The following is a 10,000-nucleotide window of genomic DNA, read 5'->3' on the forward strand; positions in this document are numbered from 1 at the left end:
AACAGAAGGCCTCTGAAAATAGGCAGGAAGAGTGGTGGTGGGGGGGAGGGGAGGCGTGGGGTTGGTCAACGGGCAGGAAACCAGTGCTCAGCCCCTGGTTGGATGACCAAGGAGTGACAGGAAGTGGCGCGCTGGGTATGATTTGTCATTTCCTTTGGATCGGGCGGCCCTCACCTGCTCTCAAGGTGACTGAAGTCGAGCAGGTTAAACTCTCTGTTGTCCTGAGAGTGATAGATGGTGTCCACATCCTGATAGATAGAGAGAGAGAGAGAGCAAGAAGGGGAGATACAGAATGAGAGAGGAAGATTGGAAGGGAGATGAGACAGAGAATGAAAAAGGGGGAGGAAGTAAAAATAGAGAAAAAGAAAGAGAGATACAGAGGAAACAATGAGGAGAGAGAGAGAGAGAGAGAGAGAGAGATGGAAAGGGTTACTGGGACATATTGTTTTGCCCCTTGGACGTACAGATGCTGGAAGGGAACAGATGATTGACAGGTCGTACCCACTGCACTTCCTCTTTGCACCCGATGCCATTGTAGTCACATAACGCTGCATAGGTCTCTGAGAATCCCCCTGAGAGAGGGGGGTGGGGGAGGGGGAGGGAGATAGAGAGAGAGAGAGAGAGAGAAAAAGACACAGACAACTTAGTATAAGTTTGTGTGTGAGCATGTATGTGTTTGTGTGAATGTGCACTTGTGAGTGTACTTGCGTACTTGCGTGCGTGCGCGCGCGCGTGTGTGTGTGTGTGCGTGTGTGTGTGCGTGCGTGTGTGTGTGTGTGCGTGTGTGTGCGTGTGAGTGTGCGTGCGCACGTGTGTGTGTGCGTGGGTGTGTGCATGTGTGTGTGCGTGCGTGCGTGTGTGTGTGTGTGCGTGTGAGTGTGCGTGCGCACGTGTGTGTGTGCGTGGGTGTGTGCATGTGTGTGTGCGTGCGTGCGCGTGTGTGTGTGCGTGTGTGTGTGCGTGCGTGTGTGTGTGTGTGCGCGTGTGCGTGTGCGCGCGCGTGTGTGTGTGTGTGTGCGTGCGTGCGTGTGTGCGTGTGTGCGTGCGTGCGTGTGTGTGTGCGTGTGCGTGCGTGTGCGCGCGCGTGTGTGTGTGTGTGTGCGTGCGTGCGTGTGTGCGTGTGTGTGTGCGTGCGTGTGTGTGTGTGCGCGTGCGTATGCGTGTGTGTGTTATTAGATGTGCATGCGTTCCTCTCACCACAAGCTCTCTGCGTTTCCACAGAAGTCTCTGAGCTCGGGGAGAACTTCCGGTTCCCGTCAGAGGGGTCCCCGTCATACCGACAGATGGATGGACTGGTAGAGAGAGAGAGAGGGAGAGAGAGAGAGATGAAACGAGAGGGAAAATCATAAAGAGAGAGATAGAGGGGGGCCGTGTTGGCTGAACCGCCAGATTCGCGGAGTCGCCGCCCTCCCTCCCGTGTACGGCGTCCGTAAGCGGCGTGCCGCCTCCCCTGCCCCCCCCCCCCCCCCCCCCGTTACGCCGAACCGTTCTTGTCCTTTCCCCCCGTGAGGCGAGCGACGCCATCGCCAGGAAAACGAGCTCTCGTTGCGTCTGAAACCCACAGGCCCGTGAAATGAGACCAGATAGAAAAATTTAGGTTTAATAAAGATCAACGGCTTCGGGGAGGAAACCGCTGCCTCCGGAAAACACCGCAAGACGATGACTTATTTTTAGAGAGCGCCGGGGTGCCGCGGTCCTCGGCTCGCAGGCCCGCTCGATAAAGTTCCGTCCGATCTGCAAAAAGCCGCCTGTCACGTCAGGAGGAAGCGCTGCGTAGACAGCGCACGGATTAGTTATGACTCAGCAGACAGCCTGCGCTCGACACTTAACGCTGAAAGTTTCTGCTCCTGTAACGCCCAAACCGACAAGCAGGAAACCGTGCAGACCCACGGTGCACCTGTACAAAGTGTCATGAGTAAAACTTGGCTAACGATATAGCTGGCTAGCTATGGCATGTCCTCACCTCTGTAACGTTATTTGTGGTCCATACGTCTGTATCGGTGGTACGCGCTAACTAGGTTAACTAAAGTAGGCGAAGCGCTAACGTGCTAACATGTTAGGGTTAGCTAAAGTAACGTCAGGCGATAAAGCTGTGCTTAAAAATCTCGTGCCGTTCGAAGTGGTGATTTTGGGAGATGCACCTGCGCATGCGTCCTACTACTAAACGAAGCACCACCTGCGCATGTGTCCCACAGGTTGTCCGTAAGTGAGTGAGTGAGTGAGTGAGTGACCACAGTTTGCCATGCATAGCCCACGGCGGCAGTTCCTGCACACTGTGGGAAAAACACTCCGTCGCACGCTGCCGCAACACACCCCTTCGGTGGGCAGAAGAGTTGGACGCAGGGGAGTTGTGGGGAAAAGATCCGGATTTCCCCACCCCTTTATTGTGGGCGGAGCGAGAGAGAGAGAGAGAGTCTGTTCATAGAAAATAATTAAACCAAACTAAGTTTTTCTCCATTCCTCCTCACGTGTTTTCAGGTAACAAAATAATGGGAGTGAAATAGCAAACTAAAATAACCAGAACAAAATAGCGCAACGGGGATGCTTCTCAGCTGTTTCACTAGCTAGGGCGCTTTCTACCGATGCTTTCGCGTTCTCTCTCTCTCTCTCTCTCGTTGGTCAATCCCCGGTCTCAGACACCTACTGGGAAAAGAACGTACACTTTCAAACTCTGCTTTGTAATGTCATCCAGTTGTGTGTGTGTGTGTGTGTGTGTGTGTGTGCGCGTGTGCCTACTTAACCAGTAGGCGTGGTCCTCAAGGTGCCCCGAACCTTTCCCACAAACCCGAGCCCGTCCGCACACTCCGATTCACTGCCCGGACATATTCATTAAGGTACACGGCCAAGGACAACACTGTGGTAATTTACACCCCACACACTGTAACACGGGGCCAGGAGCTACTACGAACCCTTCAAGGTGTGAGGTCACAAATACACGATTAGAGTGTTCCTAACCGAACGGTCTAATGCTGATGTAGCAATCGCTACCGGGTGACTGAAAGCAGTGGAGTTCTAGAACACTGACTTTTGAATTAAAAAAAAAAAAAAAACATTCTAAAAAAGACAAAAAAAAACTTCTCCGCAAATCCTACTCTTCAAAGGGTTAGAAACTATAAGATAGGAAGCTGAGTGGACAGAAATAGTGCAGGAGCATAGTACCTGGTGGGACGACAGGTTGTTCTTCTGTCTGTTTTCATGTTTTTACCTAGTTTTATCCTAATGAGAACTTAATGTGCGACAAATAAAGAGTCTGTAGTACTGCACATAGAGAAGAGCATTCCCATCCAACCAGCTACCCAACACTCTCAGGAAAATAGGTTCCTGGGTTGTCTCCACTGGGGAACCCCATTAGGTTCTTTATGGAACCCTCTATGGCAGGTGTGGAAAGCGAGAGAGCTCCCAGATCAAACCATTTTGCAACCAGGCGAAAAAATAACCCTGGAGCTAGGCGATAGGGTGCCCCCCCCCCCACACAGAGACACACAGGAGCCATCTCGAACCCTTTGTTATCAGAGAACCTCCGGTCCTCCCAGACACAGCAGGAAGCCCTCCTTTTCTTCCTCTCTCTCTCTCTCTCTCTCAATTACAGTTACTGACTGTAGAGTTGGGTCTTACTAGCCTCTCTTTGTAGGGGTCTTGTGTTTGTTTTTTGTTTTTTATCATCACTTGCATTTATTGTGAAATCTCTCTCTCTCTCTGTTTCTATCCTCTTTTGCTCTCTCCCCTCTCTCCCCCCTCTCTCTCCCCCCCTCGCTCTCTTCCTCTCTCTCTCACTCCCCCCTCTCTCTCTCACCCCCCTCTCCCTCTCTCTCTCTCTCTCTCTCTCTCCCCCCCTCTCCCCCTCTCTCTCCCCTCTCTCCCCCCCTCACTCGCTTCCTCTCTCTCTCACTCCCCCCTCTCTCCCCCTCTCTCTCTCTCTCTCTCTCCCTCCCCCCCCTCTCTCTCTCTCTCTCTCTCACTGTGGCTAATGCACTGCGGCGCTCCGAGCGGGCGAGCGAGCTAGCGAGGCCATTCCAATAATGACGCGCCCCGCAGCCTTTGCGGCCTCTCCGCTCCTCTCCGCTCCTAATGGCCTCCTTCGAGAGCGAGCCCCGATCGATCCCCGGGCCCGGGCCCGGCCACTCCCTGCACGAGGCGATTGGCTGAACCAGGGCCCCCCCCTCAAGGCCGGGCCTGGCCCCGTAGCTGGAGCCTCCCAGCCCCTCAGGCCCTGACTCACACGGACGGGATCGAGCCGACCAGAACACCACGGCTGCCATCTTCTGATAATAATAATAATAATAATAATAATAATAATTCCTCAGATTTGTACAGCACTTTTCTAGGTACTCAAAGTCGCTTTTTTCGTGGGGAAACAAAAAGAAAGAGAAATAAAACTTTATTAGGTGAAAGAATAAAATAACAACTGTGATGACAGTGGTGCAGTCAGCGGTTTTGCATCACAGGCCAAGCATTGCCAAAGATTATTGTTTTAAGGAAAAGGTACACCTCGTTTATAATGAGACAGGAAGAAACTATGAGATCACTTCATATTTCCAATGATTAATTAAAACAGTCCGAAATCACTTAGGACGATACTAAAACTTCTCTTCAGTTCCTCCTTGACTTCTGTAATCAAGGAATTCAAACCCTCCCTTCTAGAAAGACAACCTACTACTATGGGCAGTACTAGTAGTACTAGTATTTGTTGTATTGTAAAGACAATGACTTTAAAACTCAAAACGTTAAGCCTTGAATTAAAATACAACCAATCTTACTCATACCCTACACACTCAATAAGACAGACAGGCTAACCCAAAGCAAAGCAACTTGCCTGCGATCTTTTCAATCAGCTTTTTGTTTCAAGCTGGCATGACAGATTGTTTTATAATCTCTTTAATGCTGGAGGAGATGGAGATTGGGACATTAAATAAGATTAGGTTTCCAAGAAATACACGCAGAATCAAGACTGGAAACAAAAGAACGGCCTTATTTGATTTGGGGCATGCAGTGCAACCTGAGCCCAGTGCCACTTAGTGTCTATATTAAACCTGAAGAGTAGATTTTTTTCAGAGTGTTTTTTTTTTTTTTTCTAATTCAGAACTAATTCAGATTGCTTGCTTACCAGTAGAGATTGTTACATCAGCATTAGAATGTTCATAAATTTTTTAAAATAAATTGTCATCATTTAAACAAGTTCTCCCTTCCCCTAATAAGACAGCTCAAAAGCACTGTCTTACAATTTAGAGGGGAAAAAAAACATTCCAGAAAACCTAGTCTTCAAAGGATTAAAGGGTTAATGGGATTTGCTGAATTAGTTGGAATCTACTTCCCACCCTGTAAGGCAAAGAAAGTATAATACTGGTACTCTATCCTGGTGATCTACTTCTCTGCTTTAATCTGCTGGCACATTAATGTGAGACATGAGCATTGACAACAAAACATGAAGAAAACAAAATTGGAAATGTTATTTTTAAAAAAGTTACACATGTAACCACAACTTCACTAAAGTGCATCGAGCCACAGAACAATGCGCAGACTAAATATATAAATATATAAAATCTAAATATAGGCTGAAAAATAGACTCAACAGGAAGTTTCAGCTTGGCAGTCAAAGAAGTGAAGAAACAAACGAACACGTCCGGCCTTTTTGTCCAACTAATTGAAACTGAAACAAAATAAAAAAATTTAAAAAATACAGCATTTTAAAATACCCCCTCGGAAGAACAGCGACCAACCACAAAGCTCCGTAATGCCAACATGTACACCCAGAAAACAGCTCCAAAAACTAGCAGGTCCAGACGCTCACTGCATTAATACCCACCGACACCAAGCAGCCTCAGGCCAGCACAAAATGAACACAAAGCTATCGGAATCAACCAAATTATCACACAGTGGAATTTTTTGTTGCTTGTTGGAACCACAGACTGTGGAAAAACACATTGACTCTCCATGGGCTTGGTGAAAAGGGTTTTTTGAAGCCTGGGAAGTGTAGTTCCCGGGCACCGCCATGTTGTACAAATCTGAGCATGAGACTACGCAGTAGGGACATCCACTAAGCGCGTGACATACAGTGACTCGGTAGTGACGCAAACTGTCCCTGATTCATGTACAAAATATTACCGGCTTGTCCAAACAGCACAATAACTTAAGAAATCGGCATATGGGGAGACATTAGACAAAGAAAAAACATCAGTCGCGACTTATCGTATAGTTACGATTAACTTACATTAAAACGGCTGGCTGAAACACCCACTGTACACCGCACTGGCGCCTGTGAGCAACGTCTCTCAACAAGACAAGGAAGCGAGCTTCAGAGACGCAGCCCGGTCTTTGCCGCTTGATTTGAACCCACGGAAATGTACAGACCTGACTGATGCACTTTCGGGCCCTTGAAGCAGAACACACACTTTGGCCGGCTACCTGAACAAAGTTCAGGTAAATTAAATGAACAGCAATGTTCTGATGGAACAGAAACACTGTGAATCAAGCTTGGTCATAGAAACTGGCCGTCATGTTCCAGAAATATAGCTTATATACATATAGAAATGAAAAATAAATCTTCTCCCGGCAAATTAAACAGGCTTGGCCCCAATTTCCAAGCCTTACAGATTTGAAAAACTCCAGCTTCCTTTGAGTGACAGGGGTCTGCATGAAATCACTGGCTCTGTGTGGAACTGCCAGTCATAACCTTCAGGGAATACATTACCAGCTTCCCTGGTGGTGAAAATAATTTCTTTTTTTAAAACACATTAACAATGATGAGCTCAATAACCAGGTATTATTTAAACACGCATTAGTATCGCTGAATTTATTTGTGGTCTGAAAACGGCCGCTGCTTTCATAGCCAACGTGTTTGATACCGAGTGTAAGAAGACTTCTGATCGCATGTTAGTTTCATGCACAGTCTACTTGTGCTAAAGCGTTTGGAATCCAGTCGTATATATGTCACATCATTTAAAATGAATTGTGTGTGTGTTTGTGTGTGTGTGGATGTTTGTGAGAAAGACAGAGAGATTTAGTCAAAACAAGGACTTACGCGAACACAGAGTTGTTGAAGATTCGAGAGAGGGCAAAGTTGATGTGGCTGATCACATGATCAAGGTGATCACGTGACTGGAGCCTCAGGGAGGATGTGGACTTGTCCGTTTCTATGACAACCTGTATGGGATAGATGCGTGAGGAGAAAAGGCGAGAGACCGCACAGCCATTTTTGAACGCTTCTGAAACCTCACCCCAAACCACAGGCTCTGTAGCCATGCCCACCTCTCCCCACACAGAAAAGAGTGTCACTAATTTACAGAAATAATAACAAGCGAACAAAGAATTTTCACATTGCAGTGACACCACTTGATTAAGGTTTATGTTAAAGTAAAAATGATGCTTTGACCATCACAGCAGCCTTTGTTCATTGTGATTAGAGTAAATTCTGTCCCTGGCAATTGGTACAGTGAGTTTCAATGTGGCTCGAACCTTGGGGTCCATCTGATGGAAGGAACCATGAGTAAAAATGAGCCAAAATGGTGGAAGGCTACCGTTTCCTGAGTATAAATGAGCCAAAATGGTGGAAGGCTACCGCCTCTGGAGTAAAAATGAGCAAAAAAATGGTGGAAGGCTAATGTTTCCGGAGTAAAAATGAGCCAAAATGGTGGAAGGCTACCGCCTCTGGAGTAAAAATGAGCCAAAATGATGGAAGGCTACCGCTTCTGGAGTAAAAATGAGCAAAAAAATGGTGGAAGGCTAATGTTTCCGGAGTAAAAATGAGCCAAAATGGTGGAAGGCTACCGGTTCCTGAAAATGTGTTTCTTACCTGGTGCTCGGGGTGAGTGTTCATTGCGCGAATCTCCAAGAAGTTGAAAGTTGTTTCGACCTGAAATAGCACCAGCCATTATTAGGACTGCTACCCCATGAATAGTACCACCATACAGTCTTTAAAATAATGACCAATACTGCCCAAATTGTCTTAATAATAACACACAGTATGCTGAGTATACTCGCACACTATCATCAACACAAACAGCACATGCCAAAATAGCCTTACTAATAAATAAAAAAATAGTACCCCAAGCATTCCGCAAGTCTCCATTGTCATCATAAATAGTAAACCTTAAATGGTCTTATTAACTACAGACAGTACCACACACTGTCTTCATTATCACAATCGGTGACACCCATTTGGAATCATTTACCAGTTCCCCCCCACCCCCCATAACAGCATCCTTCCATCCATCCCTTTGTTTGTTTGTTTATTTATTAATTATTTTAAAAAATATTCTGTGGCAGACTCACGCTAAACGAAACAAAGCTCCGATCGAGCGATTTCGGCACGCTCGCCCCACGGGGAGAACCACCGTGGCCCCGCGGCGGAAAAGACGGTGAAAACGACAACGACAGGAACGTCACACACACACAAAAAAAAAAACGAACAAACAAACAAAAAACAAAAACAAAATGGTCGGTCACCTTTGTCGGCACCTTGGCCGCAAGAAGGTAGAGCCTCCATGCCGTCAGCACCTGGGGCAAAGACAGGTAGACAGAGGCAGACGTTAACGGAAAAACGCACCTGTATCCAGGACTTACTGCACTTTGCCTTATCGTCGTAATAGTTGTAGCTTGCACTGCCCCCTAGTTTGACTTGAGCATAGGTTAGGTCGGAATAATGTTGGACTTTGTGTTCTTGGTTTACGAATAGCTGTTACAAAATGAGTATTGTAGGCCACCTTATCAAACCTGTGTTTTGTAGTCGTTCCAATGACCTTCGGTATGCACTTTTGTACGTCGCTTTGGATAAAAGCGTCTGCCAAGTAAATGTAATGTAATGTAATGCTTCAGAACACACTGCTTACATGGTCCACAGTTAAAAGATCGCTCCCGATGGTGCAATCTGGACGAACTCCAGCATGGCAGCAGTGCACGTCAGACCTGGGTCAAATACGTATTTGTTTTGGATTAAAATAATTTCCTGTGCTCTGTTGATCTTGCCTAGTGTAATTGAGCCTGCCAATATGACCAGAAGGTGAGGTCTGAGTATTTATTTTTTGAGTGGTTCGAACACACCAGACATGATCAGCAAAGTGTAGAAAAGTACTTAAATCCAAAACAAATACGTATTGGACCCAGGTCTGGAACACGTACACTGGCAGTCCTGTGCTCCGTGACTTCAAAATGTGATGTCATCACCTCTGCAATGATGTCATGCCCACGCACCGCGTGTCAGCACTCGTCCAACATCAGCTGAGAGATTCGGCGTGTCGACACAACTTCATCTTTTAAACTCTATCTTGACAGGGTGCGCTGCATTTCCCCAACATTTCCCTTCCGTCTGTCAGAAGGCTGAGCTATGCTGGTGAGATTCCGGTGAAACACTTACAGGCATGTATATATTTTATGAGCACGATAAGCACAAACAACTACATGCATTTAGCAAAATGGGGGTAAAACCGGAGTAAAATGTGTGGAATATCTAACTTCAAAAAAAAAAAAAGATTTTGCACTGACGAGAATGACTTTGCCCATATCGCCCTTCTTAAAAATATGAATTAATTTTGCTCTATGGCTGCTGTTGCTATCTTTCACGAGGAACCGGTTATGATTAATTCTGGCGCAGAATTGGTCGAGTGACGTAGCGGGACACTTTTTTTGTTTGTGGTTTATGTTCCCATGCACACTTACTGTACACTCCAATTCCTATTTTCACATTTCCTTTTCAGCTTTTATTGCCGGAAGAGAGAGAATGAGAGAGAGAGAGAGAGAGGGAGAGAGCGGGAGAGAGAGAGAGAGAGAGAGAGAGAGAGGGAGAAGGAGAGAAACTGAGAAAATCAGCTTTAAAAGAATAGCTCATCTCAACTCAGTAATGAGTGACAGTAATTAATCTCATCCATAATTTAAAGTGTAATTAACGGGCTTCATCTGGGGCTTTGATGCCACATCCACATCTCGCTCTCTCTCTCTCTCTCTCTCTTTCCATCTCCCATCTACATCCTGTCCTCTCAGAGAACGCCACCCCATCTTTTTTTCTTTT

The 10,000-nt window shown here is 46.5% G+C and overlaps 1 protein-coding gene across 1 annotated transcript in view; it reads right to left on the minus strand.

The window, feature by feature from the left end:
* carmil3 (capping protein regulator and myosin 1 linker 3) overlaps nt 1-10,000 on the minus strand; it is a 47,721-nt gene that overhangs the window by 26,121 nt on the left and 11,600 nt on the right. Inside the window, exons 3-8 of the mRNA XM_035429280.1 lie at nt 8,443-8,493; nt 7,790-7,849; nt 7,019-7,140; nt 1,198-1,292; nt 502-572; nt 175-248 (exon numbers count right to left, since the gene is read on the minus strand). Coding sequence (XP_035285171.1) covers nt 175-248; nt 502-572; nt 1,198-1,292; nt 7,019-7,140; nt 7,790-7,849; nt 8,443-8,493 — 473 coding nt within the window. The remainder of the gene's footprint in view (nt 1-174; nt 249-501; nt 573-1,197; nt 1,293-7,018; nt 7,141-7,789; nt 7,850-8,442; nt 8,494-10,000) is intronic.

The sequence above is a fragment of the Anguilla anguilla genome, chromosome 8 (assembly GCF_013347855.1).
Source record: "Anguilla anguilla isolate fAngAng1 chromosome 8, fAngAng1.pri, whole genome shotgun sequence".
NCBI classification, from domain to species: Eukaryota; Metazoa; Chordata; class Actinopteri; order Anguilliformes; family Anguillidae; genus Anguilla; species Anguilla anguilla.